Source organism: Peromyscus maniculatus, chromosome 16, assembly GCF_049852395.1.
Source record: "Peromyscus maniculatus bairdii isolate BWxNUB_F1_BW_parent chromosome 16, HU_Pman_BW_mat_3.1, whole genome shotgun sequence".
NCBI lineage: Eukaryota > Metazoa > Chordata > Mammalia > Rodentia > Cricetidae > Peromyscus > Peromyscus maniculatus.
The window spans coordinates 31154361-31173307 of record NC_134867.1 but is presented as its reverse complement, the minus strand read 5'-3'; the positions used below and the strand labels follow the sequence as shown (position 1 = coordinate 31173307).

The 18947-nt window shown below is 41.5% G+C and overlaps 1 protein-coding gene across 9 annotated transcripts; it reads right to left on the bottom strand.

The window, feature by feature from the left end:
* Positions 1 to 140: 140 nt before the first annotated feature.
* Rnf146 (ring finger protein 146) lies at positions 141 to 18420 on the bottom strand. Of its 9 annotated transcripts, XM_076552551.1 has the most exons (4): positions 18260 to 18419; positions 17479 to 17537; positions 7765 to 7874; positions 141 to 1368 (listed from the first exon to the last, which is right to left on the bottom strand). In XM_076552551.1, coding segments are annotated over exons 3-4 (1077 nt in total). In that variant the 5' UTR covers positions 7767 to 7874; positions 17479 to 17537; positions 18260 to 18419; the 3' UTR covers positions 141 to 293. The 9 variants fall into 9 exon arrangements, with proteins under 9 accessions (XP_076408666.1, XP_076408664.1, XP_076408660.1 ...); XM_076552549.1 differs by lacking the exon at positions 17479 to 17537 and having other exon boundaries at positions 7765 to 7869; positions 18260 to 18420; XM_076552545.1 differs by lacking the exon at positions 17479 to 17537.
* Between the last annotated feature and the right edge of the window lie 527 nt (positions 18421 to 18947).

Sequence of the window (18947 nt, the reverse complement as noted above, 5' to 3'; positions counted from 1 at the left end):
AGGTACACACTGGCCAAAAGAACTAAAGACATAAAAAATACACTATAAAGTAAACAGATGTCAAGAAAACTGTGTTATTACTGAACAGCTCTCAAATATCAACACCCCAATTCCTCACATTAAATAAATTTCAACAGAGACAATGTTAGACATTTTAATTTCAGGTCTGTCTTTCCCATATTCCTTCCCACCCCAACTCCCACAATGCACTACTAAGGATGAGTATAATGTTATGTGGGCAGAAATTTACAGGTATCCATTTCACCCTTGAGTGTGGCACTGAAGACGTCTGTTTAAACCTCTGTCACTGTGCACTGTCCATCAGGCCTTCTCGATCTGACATTGACACTCATGGTTCCACCCCCTGCTACTGATCGGTCAGTCCCCGGTCGGTCTGATCGTTCAGCTACTGTCTGGTTTGCATTTGAAACCAAAAGTCTCTGCTGGTTCAAGGAGTGCGGTGCAACCACCACAGGGACATCCTCACTATCACTACTGGCATCCGATTCAGTTTCTTCAACGGAAGTGTCTGGTACTCTGCCAGAAGATGGTGATTCACGATCTTCTTCTCCTTCACCTCTATGACTCCGTTCAGCTATGCTGTCTCCACTGAGTTGTAAATGAGCAAAAGAGTCTTCCAGAGAAGTGCCTGCATCCGGGGATGGTGTTACGGGGCTGGTTAACTGACCATCAACTGATGTTAGTGGTCTTGAGGAAGACGGCACTGGAAGCTGAACAGAAGCTCCAGTCTGTGCTGATACACTGTCCGCACCATCAGCAGAGCTTTCTCTTGCTAGACTCACAGTATTAGTGTCACAGTCCAGCCTAAGTCCAGCTACTCCCTTCTTTGGTATATCTATTATGTCTCGCTTAATCTTCCTGCGACGTCCATGTTCATTTCTCCTATACTGAACCATGTTTTCAAGATCGGCAACATACAGAAACCCAGCAATTAACATTTCCGTGTTCTTTTTACCTTTGGAAAAAGCGTCTTCCAGCTCCCGGCTAGTGCGCTCATCATACTGCCACCAGCCGTTTCTTCCTTCGTAATACCATGCATATTCACCATTTCCTCTACTTGCAGCCTTAAGTTCTTCTGGTGACAACAAGGTTGGCTTGTCCAGAAAATCCTCAGGAATCTCTTGTCGACAAAGAGCACATCGCTTCCCAAGCCATGAAGCGCCCTTTACACACAGATAACAGAAAACATGCTTACAGGGCAGACTGACGGGATGGACACACGTTTGCAGGCAGATGGCACACTCGGGAACTGTGAGAGAAGGTGCAGCGCTAGAACAGGACTCGCTCGCCTTCTTATTTGTAGGAAGCATATTTATCGAGTGATCAATTTCACCACAGCCAGCCATCCTAGGAAAATGAGAAGAAGAAAAAAGGGAAATCAGGTTTAAACTCCTCTAAGATTTTAAGTCACTAGTTCAGAAACTACCCAAGAAGCATCTATTCTATGCAAACCACATGCTATACAAGGAAGGTATAAAAATGAAGAGAGACCAGCAAAATCAAAGCCAGCATGGCTCCATAATGCCCTATCTCAAACACAAGATGGGAGAGAAGGAGAAAGAAAACAGAAAAAAACACAATATATGTAACAATCCCTTTTCATTTGTAGCTGCCACTCATCAGTTTTTATTAGCAGGAACCAATAAAAAGTAATTATTAAGAAAAAAAGCAAAAATGGAGCAAGGCACATGTAGTATATTTTAAATACTGTCTCTACCCAGCCACAGAATTTGTAAGACATAACTAGATGCAAACATTTAAAAACATGAAATCTCCAAATTGACCTTAGAATCAGTGTGAAAAGAGGCAGAAAAACAGCTAGGTCCTTCAAATTATAACCCTAGACAAGAGCAATTCACAGCCTTTGTTTTAATTAGCAATTAGGTTACGGTCCTAGATGTTTATACAAGTCAGAAATTTAGCTCCTAAACTGCCCTTTGGCCTCATATTAATATCATCTCTCCTGTCTGCCAAATCCATGTACCACCATCCATTCTACCTTTCCAAGTGGTCAAACATCGATTATTAGACCGCTACATTTGCCTTTTAATTCAGCCACACTTTCATCTCTAAGGGTGCCTTAAATGGCCTCACACCATCTTCATGTCCTATGGAAATTCCCTCTAATCAGGCATCTAGCCATCCTGTGTACTACCTCCAGTGTGATTTATGTATTTCCATATAGGACCTTGCAAATGTTGGTGAAAAGAAAACACACTTTTAAAAGCAAAACCATGAATGTATCATATTGTAAAATAAATATTTAAGTTTCATTTTATTTTAATTAGGCTCAAATAGCTGGTTCAAAACTTTTTCAACACAAGACACTTACACGTATGTACCTTGTCAGTATGAAAAAGTTCTGTTAGTGTACTTATATTCAGTGCTGAGAAAGCCCAACAAAGCCCAACAATGGAACGAATAACAAGAAGCAAGACATAGTGACACCAGTATTAATAATCCAAGTCTCAGTTTCCTTTATTAATACATGGTTTTAGTCACCCAGGAAAACCGGGAGCTTAAATTTCACTACTTGAAAATTACACGGTTCAGGTAAAAATTGCTAATAATAATAAATGTTTCTAAAGTTCTATGAAAGTTTCACATAATTATGAAAGAAAATGAAGAGGGGGAGGAAAAGAAAAGGTTTGCCAACTTGGATGTAATGAACTTAATACATGTAAAAGCTTTGGAATTTTGAAAAGTGATTTTATTTTTGTAGATGTATGTGCATACATGTGTTTGGGGGTGCCTGCAGAGGTCAGAAGAGGGCTCCCGATCACCTGGAGCTGGAGTTGCAGGTGGCTGTGAACTGTCAAATGGGATGTGACTCCTGGGAACTGAATTCTGTCCCTCTAGAAGAGCAGCAAGCACTCCTAACTGCTGAGCCCTCTCCAGTCTGGACCCTTGGAACTTTTGCCTTATTAAGAAAAGCATATACTAAACACCTACCAGTCCATTAACAGTGTTGTAATCTAATGACAAATAGGATGTGTAGTCTGTTAAATAAGGAAATGTATACGCAAACAGAAAAATGACAATATGAAGTAGTGAAAATGTGTTAAGATACTAAAGCAATAAGCGAAGAGGAATGGACGTAAGAAGTCTGAGATGGGCAGGTGGGGGCTGGATGGTGGGGATTTCAGACAGGGACATACACAAGGTCCTGAATCAAGTAAGCAATGAGTAACAGGAGTGGAGCTAAGGCCACCTAGAAAACAAATCATAATAAAAGCCCTATTTTACTGAGCTAAATAAACAGGACTTAACTGTTATTCCAGGAATTTCCAGACAGGAAACCCCAGGTACAAAGGAGGAGAACAGAGCTGACTAGAGGGGACAAAGACTGGAGAGCACAGGTGAGAGGTCCACGGTCCCGAGGTTAGAAATCATCAATCAGCTGCTGCTGAAATGAGGGGCAGCCTCTCTCAGTTCACTCTGCCGTGCTGAACAGACCACTTCAAGCTGAACTCTATAAGGACTTGGGCTTTTTGTCCAAGATACTCCACGCTTGATGCAGCGGCTACACAAAGGATAGCTAATAAAAGTAGTTTACACGTTAAAACTGAGGAAGAGTGTCCCTTGGCTTTCCTCAGAGCCCACTCAATCTTGTGTTCTAGAAGTCGGCCTTTTCCTAGAACATGTTTCTCCAAAGACACAAGTTCAAAATGATACTAATCTGTAAAGGAGACTGCAACACTGTACCTATGGGAAATCATCATAGAATAATGTATTCGTTATTTTTCAACCCTTAATGACATTACCAACTAAGGCCCTCGACCAGAAACTTTCTATTATAGGAATCAGAAAAGTGTAACTTCTTTCTAACTCATTCCCATAAATCAAGCAAATGCAACTTAATGTGCTTCTTGCTACAAGAGCTTCAAGCCGTTTCTGTTGTGCTTTCAGAACAAGAACATTTACAAGGATAAGCACATGTTTGTTAATTAACCCGGCACCAGTGCCATCTATCCCTTCCTTACCCGACCCAAATGAACTGACTGTGTACACCTTTTGTTAAGGTCTCAGAAACCTTTATTCCCTGGAATTTAAATCAAAGAAATCAATTCTGATGAAATTTTTCCCCTCACGTGTATGTGTGGTGTGTATGATATGCATGTGGGTGAGGCGCATGTGGGTCCATGCATGTGTCCTGTGTGCATGGAGACCCAAGGTTGACTTCTGAAGTTTTTCTCAATTGTACCCCATCTTTTTGATATTGAGGCAGTATCTCTCAATAGAACCACAGCTCACCAAAATGGCTAGTCTGGCTAGCCAGCTTGCTCTGAGGATGTTGTATCTGCCTTCTAAGTGCTGAAACTGCAAGCTGTCTTGCCCACCTTGCGATTGTGTGGGTGCCAGGGATCTGAACTATGGTCCCTACATTCGTAAAGCAAACATTTTATGAGCTGAGCACAACAGACACCAGGGAGCAAAAAGGAGGAAATGGTCACCTGCAGGGAAGGGGCACATGAGTTCAGACATTCACTGTCAATGCTAATGGCTCGTAAACAGATTTTGGGTCACAATCTTCTTAAGAATGTGATGAACTCTTATTTAAAAAGGTTAAGGATCTTTATAAAACTGGTCCATATATATAATCATCCAGTTATGAGTCATCGACATATACATGGTTCTTAAAGTCATGAAAATGGGTAAATGACCAAATTAAATTTGTAGCAAGAGCAGGAAAATCAGGCAACATCCTTGGGTTACCCAACACTTACAAATCATAAGCAGCCTGCATGAGATTATAGAGTGCTCAGAGGAAGACAGGAAACTGACAACACCCCCCACCCACCCAGGAGGGGGCAGGAGGGAGATGTCTACCAAAGCTCGCTAGAGCAGACACTGCAGCTCCACACACTGCCTTGCTGCTCCCAGTAATGCAGTAGCCAAAACATCTTTATTTCCCATTGCCCCAAAGAGGGTTATAAAACTTCTCCAACCCTCTCAGTTATGAAACACTTTGACTCCTGTTATCACTGACCACTTACACAAGCCAAAGAATCATCAGCAAAGCACAGCTGTACTTGCACTCTGCTTTACTGCCATTCCTCCTGGTTCAGGATGGGGTTCTGCCACCTGTTTCCAAAACTAGTCCTTAATTTCTGTAATCAGAACAATGCTCTAACTCCTCTAGAACTCTGACCAGCATCTCAAATTAATTTAATTAACTTAATTTAATTAACTTGAACCCATTTCTCTTCTCAATCCCTTTGTTTTTCATTTGAACTTTAACACATTCTCAATTCATCTCTTTCATTCTGTTCCCTTTTCTCTAGGACCTCTTCAATGTCAGTACTTTGTACACATTAAATGCTTAATTGGTATTCTGAGTGTCTCACATGTTTGAGTCGATGTGACTCCTCACACCTCATATCTGGAAATACTCCACTTCAAGCCTGTATTTCTGATTCTGTATTCCAAAATTCCACCTCAACACTCTAGACATCTGAAATAAAGACAACTGAAAACAAATTTAGCTGCTCCCTAAGTCCCGGACCTTTATCTTTGCTCTCCACCTTGGATAAATCACCATTCTTAGTGCTCACCTAACCCCTGGCCACAACTCCTTTAGTGCGCCTCTTCATTCCAAAACCTGAACTTAATTCCACACCCTTAGATACCTCTTGCACAAAATACTAACTCTTTGTTAGTATTTTCAGTATTGGTATTTTTAGTATATTTAGCATTAGTTAGTAATACCTACTAACTAATAAGAAGCTTCTAGGAGACTCCAGTCCTCTCTCTCCCTGGCTTCTCCTCCTCCCAGTCATGTGTATTAGTCACGTCTCAATCTTTAATAGTTTCCTACTGTATACATAATCCAATAGAAGTTCCTAAGCATAGAATTTCAAGATCATTGATACAGATTTTTGTAGCACGGATTCTAATTGGTCTTATAATAAAAACCCAGAGGTTTTTTTATCCAGAGGTGTAAATGCTGATAGATTAGAGAAGCAGAGCAAGCCACAGCCACCTGGTCTTACCTCGACAATTACTCAGCCTGAAAAGAGCTCTAGTTCCTGTCTCCTTCTGCCTTATATTTCTCTCTCTGCCCAGCCACATCACTTCCTGTCTCCACCTCCCTAGTGCTAGGATTAAAAGTGTGAGATTCCAAGTGCTGAGATCAAAGGTGTGTACCACCACTGCCTGGCTCTGTTTCTCTTTTAAATTGGATCAATCTTGTGTAGCCCAGGGTGGCCTTGAACTCACAGGGATCCATCTGCCTCTGCCTCCCAACTGCTGGGATTAAAGGTGTGAGATCCCAAGTGCTGGGATTAACAAAATATGCCATTACTGCCTGGTCTCTATGGTTCTAGTGTCTTAGCTCTGCAATCTGATCTTCAGGCAAGCTTTAATAGATCACAAATATTACCACATGCCTTAAAACAGTTAAAATCTTAGCCATACTATTTTTATGTTAACATTTCCTAAAACTTGCTTAAAGATAGGAATTAGCTAGTGTGTACTTTCCTAGAAATCTGAACCTAGGGGTCTGGATTTGGGTTCAATAGTCTGTGCTCTTAAATAAGTGACCTCAAGGGATTATTTTCAGAGAAACTTGGTAAACACTGTCCTAAGGGAATGACTTAATTTCTCTAATTCTGCTTCTTCAACAGTAAGTAAGGCTATTCATATTTAATGGTTAAATTCAACAACTCAAGGAAAATACTCACCAGGTACCTAATATACTAACTACTAAATAAACATTCACTCCTTTATTTCTGATGGCTTTCTTCCATGCTATTCTTGCATATACTATCAGTTCCAATGATCTAAAATACCTTGATGTTAGGCATCTGAATCCCTTTCTTATTCTCTTCACTCTCCATCCTTTACATGACATTGCGTGCCTGCGTGCGTGCGTGCATGTGTGCGTGCGTGCATGCATGTGTATGTGTGTGCGTGTGCGTGTTGGGGAACAGGCGGATACAAAATATACAAGATTCACTGGCTCCAATTTTAAAGAAAGTAACTTATGGCATCATTTTTCTCTTATCCAATTCTCAAGACTGACTAGAATGATACAGTCATACTTTTAATGGCAGCGTGAACATACTGATTAAGGAGGTAACAAACTAGTTTCTGTGTCAAAACTTGGAGACTGTGAAATAGTATCTGCAAGAGTCCTTCTGGTCCAGGAATTTGAGTACTGTAATGATCAAGACTAAAAGTCAACAAGGTTTTCATTTTCCATGATCTAGAACTATGGTGTTGATTGTTGGAAATGTTTCATCAAAATATAATAAAATTTACTATGAGTAGGTTCAAGATTGTCAAACACCTGAAGGCATGTTACACAAAGGCTAAATGACAGGAAAACACAACTAATGAGACTACAAAGTAGAGTGAATTGATATGAATGAAAAACGATGTACTAATTTTCAAATCATATGAAAAACCCTTAAATTTCACAAAACAAACTTTTAGCAATTAGTTCTAAAATTCAGAAATCTTTAAGTAAATTACTGTGCAAAGTGAAAGTGGGATACACAGGCCTCCAGCTTTTCAGCCTTCACTTATCATAGTTTCCCTATGTGAACAGAGTTAGAAATTTTGACAATAATCACTTAGTATGAATAGGGCTGCTAACTCTATAAGGCACTGGTAAGTCAATACAAAATTTCATTTTGCATAACTAAAACTAAACACAAGTATGGTTCTCTGCATTTATCCTCCTCGCCCAATTTGAGGTGTGGGAAAGCCATGGCACTATAGATGCTATGCTGTACTTACATTTCTATCACAGATCCCACATGCACCTGTCACAAAAATAAAACATCTTCTTTACTAGTTGTCGGCCAACTTAGAGGGTTTTCTCTTCCACTGCTGGTTCATTCTCTGTACTGCAAAAGAAAAACAGTATCAATAGCAACCACTCTACAAATTAAGATCAGTAGAATTAGTCTAGTATGATCCCTTAACAAAATATAGTGGCAAATTTTATTTTAAAATTAAAATAAAAATAAAGACAAGGGGGCTGGAGAGATGGCTTAGAGGTTAAAGAGCATTGACTGTTCTTCCCGAGGTCCTGAGTTCAATTCCCAGCAACCACATGGTGGCTCACAGCCATCTATAATGAGAGCTGATGCCCCCTTCTGGCCTGCAGGCATACATGCAGGCAGAACACTGTAAAAATAATAAATAAATCAATCTTAAAAAAATAGACAAGGAACAAGGATGCTCTCTTTTACCACTGCTGTTAACATAATGGAAGCTCTAGCAGAGAAGTTAGACTGAAGAAGCAATGAAGGCATACAAATTAACAGAGAGTAAATGTTTAAAATGTACATCTGAGAGGAGAAAAACACCATTTTCTCTATATGGCATTCTAAGTTGAATAACCAAGTCCTGCAAAGTTGTAGATTGTAAGTTACACACACACACACACACACACACACACACACACACACACGCACACACGCACACGCGCACACACACACACACACCAATCAAAAACAAAACAAAACTCCAGTATTGCGTTCCTATATAATAGCAATCGACAAAATGGAAATCAAAGAAAAATATCCATTTATAACAATATCTAAAGCAATATATTAGTTTTGGATTCATATACCAAAGTTTATAATAGAATTATAAGTCAAAGGTGGACACAAAGTATCTCTGCAGATAAAGGAAACATGACATTTAACAGTGTACTATTCAGAACAAAATAAGAATGTAGTTCATCCAATATGGATGCACCCTGAAAACAAAGTAAGCTAGACACAAAGGAAGACTGTATATAGTCCTAAATGAATGGGGAATTATTCATAGAGATAACTTAGGTGTTACCAAGACCAGGAGGACGACAGCATAGGGAGCCAATACCTCAAAAGTACATATTTTCTCTGTGGAATATGAAATATTTCTAGAAATACATAGTAAGGATGGCTATACAACGTTGGAAATAAAATTAGCTATATTGAGTCGTACATTTAAAAGTGGTTAAAGAGTAGTGTGTCATAATTCTTACATTCTACTACAATAAATATTTTAAGTAAAATAAACCAGTTTTGTAGGAACAAGTCAAAAATGGCAACAGGCTATCCTTAATACAGAATGAGTCAGCATCACTGCCTTCCGACAGACACAAGTGGTATTAGCACATTAACTAAAGGGTAGGTTCTGCTATTTACATGCACCAACACACCCAATTTGACGGTCTTTATCAGATATATATCATAGAGATTCAGCTGTACATTAAAGCTGAACTTTGACCAGCCAAGGGTCTGTCAAAAGGCAAGGCCATTTTTTTTTTTTTTTGTTTTTGTTTTTGTTTTTCAAGACAGGGTTTCTTTGTGCAGCTTTGCGCCTTTCCTGGAACTCACTTGGTAGACCAGGCTGGCCTCGAACTCACAGAGATCCGCCTGCCTCTGCCTCCCGAGTGCTGGGATTAAAGGCGTGTGCCACCATCGCCCGGCAAAAGGCAAGGCCATTTATTTTGAATATTTCGTGTTACCCAGCCTTTAATATTCCAGCTGTCTTCTGCTATGAAATCCTTGTGTGCCCAGACCAATTGGTAAACATTTCAGCTCCCCAGACCTGCTGAACCTACTAAGTTACTAACTGCCCTGCTGAGCTTAGGAGACAAGCTGGCGGGAGATGCCTAGCTTTGTTTCCTGTGCTAATGACCATCCCTGGCCGTGAGGAGCCCCAGAGGTTCTCCAGAGAATTCTGACTGAGAACAAAAGAGGTTTTTACATATCAAGGTGAGAGATAAAACAACATTCCTGAGGAGGCAGGGAACCGAGTGCCCAGGGAAAGAAAGGACAGGCATTTTCTGTAGACAAAGACAGAACAGCTTGGCAGAGAGAAGAGAGGATGGCAGAGGTTCCATAGAGGGTAAGCAGATCTCCAGGAGAGTTTTCTGAGTGCCAGGAGTAGAGAACAGCAGAGATGGAGAAAGAGGATACAGAGGACGAAGATGAGGCTGGAAGCATAGGAGTTAGTCATTAGCAGCAGGACTGAGCTAGGGAACTGGACGGAACTGTAGTTATGGAGACAGGATTTCATCCCAGAGAAATAAGGTAGACGGATATAGAGCTTGGTATGTCTAGAGTTGTTCCTGCCTTGAATGCCTGGTGGAGCTATAGCTGAATTGACAGAATTTTGTCTTAGAGGAATAAAGTTAACAGACATAAGAACATAGTGTACGTAGATTTTTTTCCCCCCTGATATCGCACGCCAAGCATAGCAAAGCCCCCTTGGACCCTGGGGAATCAATACTTTATGCCAACTTCCTCTCAAGCTACCTCTTGTCCAGGGAATCCACAAACACCATCAGCCTCTAGTTCTTCTCATATAGTATAGGATGATGTGCCTACTTCAAGGGCACATCATCCCATGTAAAGCACATCATGCACATGATCACTGAAGAAATGAGCAACTGCACAGTAAAGTAAACCTAGCAGAAGAGAGACCTGGATCCTGTCTTTCTGCTCCATAAGCCCCTCACGGTTGCAACAATCTCGATAACCTATCTAAAACTTCAATGGCTAAAGATAAATGGAGCACGTGTAGAAGCCAGCTTTCCCCACCAAATGTTTAAGAGAACAAAGAATCGGTTTCAAAGTCAAAGAATGTCCCAAGTAACTGGCTAACCAGGGTTTCTAGGAAATGTGCTTCCCTTTGCTCTGGCTTTAGATAAGATAACATGGATACACTATTCCACTCTTCCTACCAGGTTTTTCACTGCCTTCATGGTGCCAAAATGTTCAGCGGGATCACAGGATTCTCACCGCACTTCCAGACACTGTCTCTGTCTCACAATGGCATCTGCCCCCATCTGCAAGTCAGAGGTAAACATCCTGCTGTTCCAGCCCCACTGGTGCTGAGACGTCACCACACAGGATCCTCTTCATGTTGTCTCCTGACAGTTCCACAGACCTACTTTCAGTGTCCCCAAGAAGGAACAGCCCAGCTTCCCAGAAGTCCTTAAGTTTTGCTCCAATATACATTCTTTAGAAACAAGTACCTAGCTTCTTAGAAATATGCATTTTGGGAAACCCTGCACTGTAGATGCTAGGCTAGAAATACTGATAAGGTGAGTCTAAAAGGTATTTAACTGTCCTTTATTTTCAACTTTTGAACTTTACTTCCTCTTGGCAATAAAGTATCATTTGGCCTTATCACCTAAAATCAGAAGACATAATCCCATTTTCAGACCCCAAGGGCTGGTCCTCCCAGCTCACTTCTCATTCCCATACCTGCTGTTAGTTATGGAGACTTCTGGCCACCTCCTCATCTTCTTTCCTTTATACAGTTCCTGATATCATTTCCTTTCCTGCCCAATCTAGAATCATCTGGAAGTTCTTTAACAGAACCCTTGTTTGACAACCTCATATTTTTATCTCCTCTGTGGTCTACATAAACACCTATCTCTGATGAATCTTGCAATGTGCCATTTTTCATGCCTCAGCCACTTAAGGATCACAGAAGAGAAAATAGTTTTATTACCTTCTCTGGCCCTACATCCTATCACACCAAAGTCTTTCAATTTTTATCCTGAACATTCTAGGAGTCTACTTCTATGTAGTATTATGTAACCAGCCTTAAATTCATTCACAGTGCTTCTGCATGATACATCTGTAAAAATGGACCATGATCCTCCTATACTAGAAGGCCAAGTTTAGTTTTCCAGTCTATACAATAAAGGCAGAGTCCTTTAGGAAAGCAAAAGCTTTAGGTCTCTGAGCCCTAAATACATAACTGCTTCATATTTACCCATGACAACCAGCCTTCCAGATTAATACTGTAGGTACACCAAATGAGCGCTCCCAAGAGCCCTTGATAATTCTACTGCCTTTAGGAGTCTTCCTCTTCAACAGCTTATAAAATGCCTAACAAAGTTCACTGCACTACACAAGAATGATCACACAAACCACTTCCCTCTCCTGCATTTTATATTTTTCTACTATTGAACTAATCATAAATATCGGCATTATTAATTTATGCACTGACTTTCTGCTGAATCATTTAGACAGGACAAATTTTATATCCTTAAGTGGTAAGTTACCAATCAATTTGTGTTGATTTCAACTGGAATTTGTTTAAAAACCACAATACTTAAGTCATCTGTTTACATAAAATATCTGCATTTCATCTGAGAAGAAGGCACTCTTCTGGAAACTACCAAATACAAAAAGATAAGAAATCCTTAGAATTTACAGTGTAATTTAGCCCTACAGCTACAGCTCTAGAATCTGCCATCTTTTTATCATTTGGTAAGCACATAATTCACCTGGCTAATGACTACTAAAGGATTCTCCAGAAAGTAGGTAAATCCTAGGAATACAGACAGACAGCAACAAAAAGGCTTTTCTTGACAAAGGTACAGAATAAAGGTAAGGATGACCAGAGGGGACAGGAAACTCTGTATGTCTTTTGTCTCCTGAAAAAGAGTGTTTGGTTTGGAAAATAAAGGATACAGACATTCTATGCCTCACTCATCATGTTTTTGGACCATGACTCAGAAGTCAATTTATACTTCACCCACATTCTGAGGAGTGTGTGTGTGTGTGTGTGTGTGTGTGTGTGTGTGTGTGTGTGTTAATATCTGCTGTTTGTATGTTCTTCTTGTCTGTCTTACAAGTTGTTTAAAATAGAACCAATCATCTGAGTCATCTTAATCATGTATTCCAAGCACATATATGGTTGAATGGTAAAATTCTCACCTGTAAAATGTGGTGGTTTTTGTTTTTGTTTTTTAAGACAAGGTTTCTCTGTACAACAGGCCTAGCTGTCCTGGAACTCGCTCTGTGGATAGACCAGGCTGGCCTCAAACTCACAGAGATCCACCTGCCTCTGCCTCCTGAGTGCTGGGATTAAAAGTGTGTGCCACCACTGCCTGGCTGGTGTTAAATTTCTTATAAAAATCTTGACAGGTCATTGTTTCAAAATAGAAAAAGTGCCTCTTTCCTCCTAATGAAATACACAGAAAAAAAATGTTGTCCCCATTTCTAATGCTTTACTTCTTCCATGCATTTACTTACATATGCTGTCTCTTTAATAAGTCACTGTTCCTGCCAATTCACTTCCCTGTCTATTCCAGTCCTGTCCATAAATATTTTATCTCTACAACTGGTTTGTACTTTAAAGTAAACAGAAGCCAATACATTTCAAATAACTCATACAAATCTTTAAGAATTCCTGCGTTTGGACACCTAGTAGGTTGTAATCTTTAAAAGAATGAGCCACTCAGTAATACCATCAGGAGCACCTACTACAGAAAAAGCCACTTTCTCGTCCCACTCCTACCCCTCCTTTATTAAAACACACTCACCGTTCCCACACCTATCTCCTGTACTTGGATCTGCAATGAAAAAAGTCTTCCTAAGAGACTGAAATGAACATTCCAGTATGATTCCCCACCAACTAATGTGTGCGCTTTTCAAAACACAGTCAAAATACATTTACTTTGCCTGATGTTCCTTTACACTCTTTTTCATTTTTATTCTGGCCTAAAGAATAGAAGATAAGACTCTCAGAAATTCTTTTCTCCAATTTTTAAAATAGGGATTTTACTTCTTCCTCCAAGGATCTCTAACAATAAGATAAACTCAAACACTACACTAATTTACCATATTTATTCAGCGCATTCTTAAAATTTTACTTCCAATTATGCCATTATTTTCAAAATCCTTGGATCCCGTAGACAAACTATGTCAAAGTATCCCATCAACAAACATGGCTCCAGCCAAATGGAAATAACTTTACAGATGTAGACAGGACTTCCATAGCATCTCTGAGGGCATAATATACAACTTTCTAAAACACTGCAGATTATAGTGACTTTTCCAATTTATCTCACAGATGGGATTTTCAAATTGAGACAAATGGACAGTAAAATTTAGGGGGAGGAAAATGAACTAAGATGCCCACTGAAATCTAGGTCCCACAGGCCGGCACTGGCACTGGCAGAAGGTCCCCTGGAAAAGACTATGTGGATCCCAGCCTGGAGTCGGCTCTCCCAGTTACTTATGTGCACACTCAGGTCTGGAAGCATTGGTGGGTCAATTCTGTCAGTGCATCCTCCACACAGCCCTGGCACTGGGACCACACAGTTTACAGAGAAAGGCATCAAGCTCAGAAGGCATAGGGCTTACTCAAAGTCAGAAAGCTGGTGACACTTTGAGACGGGATTCAAATTCAAGCAGACTACACCTTTTTAAAAAATGCTCTCCTAGCATTGGAAAGGCAAAAGCAGGAAGATTGCCAGGAGTTCCAGGCCAGTGTGAGCTACATAATGAGGCTTTATCTCAAAACAAACACTTCTCTCTCTCTCTCTCTCTCTCTCTCTCTCTCTCTCTCTCTCTCTCTCTCTCTCTCTCTCTCTCTCTCGGAAGGCACCACAAAGAAACAAAAAAAACTTTCTCTTAGGAAAACTAACATTATCTAAAAGGAACTTGTAACAAGCCAGTATCTAATTTCAAATTTTCTACTAGTTACAGTAAAGCTGTATTACATTTATTGTTTCTTTAATAAAAAGAAACAGGTTAAATTAATTTTAAAAGTCTATTTTATATAACTCAATGTATCTACATTATTACCATTTTAATACATATTCAATATAAAATCACTAATGGGATACTTTACATTTGTGTGTATATACTCTGAAATTCATATATACTTTATATCCAGCACAACTCAGACCTGCTGAGTTCTAAGTGGCTCATGAGTCTTTCCCATCCTTATCAAATTGGACCTACAATGTCATATGTATTGACACACCTACCTTAAAGGATGAAGCTGACAAAACTGTTAAAATAATCAATGGACAGAAAAACTGAACACAATATGATAGTTCACTCTGCTGAACACAGATTCAACAACAACAACAACAAAAAACCCTAACTGTGTATATTCTATTGTGATCAAAGTAGACAGGTTTAGGTGAGGCTGCCAAACTGACCCATCAACGACAATCTTGCAAAGGACCACGTCAAAAGGTAAAAATCAGGGCATGCATGTAACACTCAGAAGAGGCATACATAATTTTCACATTATTTCAAACACGATGTTTTTACAGTCAGAAAGGTGTTTTTATTTTAAATAAAGAGGATTTTTTAAAAGGGAAGAGATCATTTCAAACTATGTGCTAGAAATAATTTAGCAAACATATGTGATTCAAATATACATAATTCCTTCTACAATAATTTTAAAATTATATACCAAACTCAATACAAATAAAGAAAGTAACAGGAAAACAGAAAAAGAAACAAGGTTATTTGTCCCTTAGCAATTGTGGAGAAAAAGTGACAGACTAAGTTTATATAAAGAGGTTTATAGATTAGTAATGAATTCAGATCTTTATCAATTAACCTAGTTAAATACAAAAAAGTCATACTGTATTACTTAAAAATTATAACCACTAAAGAAATTCAAACTACCATTACTAGAATACACTGTTAATTCCTAATGTAAAGATTTAGGGTTAATAGCAATTCCATTTATCAAGTCAGTTAGTCAGTTAATCTTTTTTTTTTTGTTTTTTGTTTTGTTTTTCAAGATAGGGTTTGTCTATGTATCTTTGAGGCCTGTCCTGGAACTCGCTCTGTAGACCAGGCTGGCCTCAAACTCACAGAGATCCGCCTGGCCCTGCCTCCTACCCAGCCATTTAAACTTTTATATAAATATCAAGTTATATATGCTTGAACAGTTTCTGTTTTTTCTATTTAAAGTTAAGGTTTAATGAAAGAGTTTACTCTTTATTCAAAATTCACAAAACAGGATATATTGTATAGAAAAGGCGTCAGTGATAGGACGACTACTTACATATATGTACTTACATATATGTATCCATTATAAACACAAGAAACGAGAGTAGAGGTCAGGTGGGATTTAACAGACACATCTTAAAATTTCTTAAGATTCCCAAATTCACAGGTATGTAACTGTTACAATGTATCAATTTTTTGCACTTGATCATCAAATCAGTTTTCAAAAAACGTCTAAGTCACCCTTGGAAAGAAGCATTCTGTCAAAACTCACTTCGGCTAAATTTAACAAGCATCATCCTATAATTCTACTGACTGCCTTCACAGTCTTCCTATTCAAGTGTAAACCTTTAAATTTCTTCTCTGCAAAGTGGGCTCTGCATTTATTTCAATACCTCACGACATATGAATGTCAAAGGCAATGTCGATCTCATCAAACACAGATGTTTCACGGCCAGCAACTATTTCTGCGTGACCTTAGTCATCCCCACACTTCCGTTGCTTCACCCTCCTCTCTGTGATTCTACAATTTAAACGTTTTGATGAACAGGTCTTTAGCAACAGGCTTTGTATTAGCTAACCAGAAAGCTACATGACACTGTACTAATAAGCAAAGGAGGCTGCAGACCAGTGTAAACACGGTGTCTATCTCAAAAAGACTGTTTCTAACCCAGCCAGTTCTACAAATTCACTCTGTTATCAAGAACCCAACCCGGCAGGAGGTTAGAAAAAGACAGTACTTTCCATCTCCAATATGGGCAGAAAAATGGGTATAAGAACCAGGAACAACTGGTTAAATCCTTCAAACACATGTATGGCTAACAGAAAATGTGTCTTAAACAGGTGAATATGAAAAATTTCTTCCTACTATTTTCCTCCAAGTCAAGGAATCATCTTGGATCCTTTAAAAACAAAATAAAACAACTCAAAAGTGGCACGTTACCATTTGACACATCTAAAATATTTTTTTGTTGTTTTTGTTTTGTTTTGCATTCCTCTTTATCTAATGACCAGCTATTTGGGACGTTTTCCCATGATTGCAACTCTACTAAGTTCTTAACCAACAAAACACAGAAACCTTCAAACGTTTAAGTATAAAGGTTTTCATTCTGCCCACATGACACAAACCCACTTGAGACATAAACCCGAGTGTTCCACTCTACCATATCCCTGACCCCAAAACACCCGAAACTCATCTTCAGTGTGGCGGTAGTCACTCTTGAGTTTTCTCTTTAAAAATGAGATTTACTTGACCTATTTTCATGTATTTCTACAGCACCCAGACGCTTTACTGATAGTTTGTATATGGGTCATTTTCTTCATTTGTTGCCAGTATGCCAAATCCTTTAAAAATCTAATACAGATCATTTACAGTGTTCTACGTGTTCAAATTCGATGACGATAAATGGCTTTCAATACCCAAGTTCCAGGTGCACATCCCGTTTGTAAAACAAGACACAGACACACACACACACACACACACACACACACACACACACACACACGGGGGGGGGGGGGGTGAACACACCCTGGCACCTGAAATGTCAATCTAAGACCAAAATCTTTTCTGTCTCCTTTTGGCTTTCTTCTTCCCTAAGTTCTCCAGTATTTCGGTGTCGTAAAAGGAAAAGGAAATGTGGAAAACTTAAGAAGTGCGTAGACAGCACCCAGAGAAAAGACAAAATACAGTTGTCAGAATGAATGTGCCAACTTACAGTCCGGAATATCTTACCTAACTAGAGGACGGGTTCCATTTCCCCATCCTCAAAAACAACGTAACACAGCCTCACTCTTAAAAAAAAAAAAAAAAAAAAAAAAAAACCGTTCAGGAAAACAAGACAGCGACAACAATGGGGATCCCGTGCGCTCTCAAGACGGGGTGGAGGGTAAAGAGAGAGAGAACTCCACACCCAGCAACCAGAACAAAGCGACAGCCGGGGCTTCTCAAGGATGCACCCGGGCTGGGAGGCCCCGACGCGTATTCCGACACCTCCCGGTGGTTTCAGGTTTTGGTAGCCATCAAAACAAGAACATTCAGCGGCTTCCGCCAGCGCCAGGAGGAGGGGACGGCTCCGGGCGCTGGGCAAGACCAAGAGGCTCGCAGCAGCTGCAGCAGCAGCAGCAGCAGCAGCAAGAGCAGGAGCAGAGCAGCAGCAGCCGCCCGCGGCCCACTGAGGCCCCGGCTAGCCGCCCTCCGCTGTCCGCAGCCCGGCCTGCGCAGTAATGGCCGGGGCCGCGCCCGTCACGGTCCCGGCTGCGCCAGCTCGGCCTCCCTCCCTCCCTCCCTCCCTCCCTCCCTCCGTCCGCGCGCCCGTCCGGGCCGCGCTGGCCAAGGGCGTCCCTGTCCTACCGGCCCCGACCCGCCGCCGCCCGCCTCCCGCCGCCGCCGCCGACACCGGGCGCCGCCCCGCGCCAGCCGAGCGCGGTCGCAGCGCCGCCCGCCGAGGAGGCCCCCCGCAGCCCTCGGACACCCGCGCTCCCCGCCGCGCCCGCCCGGTGTGTGGTGTGCCCACCTCTCTCGGCCACCGCCGCTGCCGCTGCCGCCTCGCAGCCTTTTCTCCTCGGCTTCCGAGCCCCCGCAGCCGACGGGGACGCGAGCGCGCGCGCGCGCGCGAGGCCGCCACGTGACCGCCCGGCGCGCTGCGGGGGGCGGGGCCGCGCCGGCGGAAGCCACGCCCCTCCCCGCCGCCGCCGTCCCCGCTCTGCTCGCGCACCTCGCTTGCCCTCTGCTGCGGCGGGACGGCTTTCCTTCCCCTCCCTCCCTCCCTCCCCTCCCTCCCTCCCTCCCTTCCTCCCTCCCTCCTCCCTCTCTCTCTCTCTCCCTCCCTCTCTCCCTCCCTCTCCCCCTGTCTCCCTCCCTCTCCCTTTCTCCCTCCCTCTCTCTGTCTCCCTCCCTCCCTCCCTCCCTCTTTATGCCGTGTGCATGGCGTACCTTATCACCGCCTGGCTCTGACACGCAGAGGTCCCACCGGAGAGCATTGCGGGAGGAAAGCTAGAGGTTGGGGACCAGGAAGGGGAGCTTTCCCGAATTCTAGCCTTCTGACCCCCAAGAAGCCCTTGGGCCAAGTCCTGAGTTTCGTTTTGAAGTGCCCTTAAGGAGAGTACTGCTTGTTCCTTATCCAGAGGACATCAGCAAGGGTCCCCTGGAACGCTCCGATTTATTCACCTCACAGATAGCTAGGAAATTTAATGGGGGAGGGA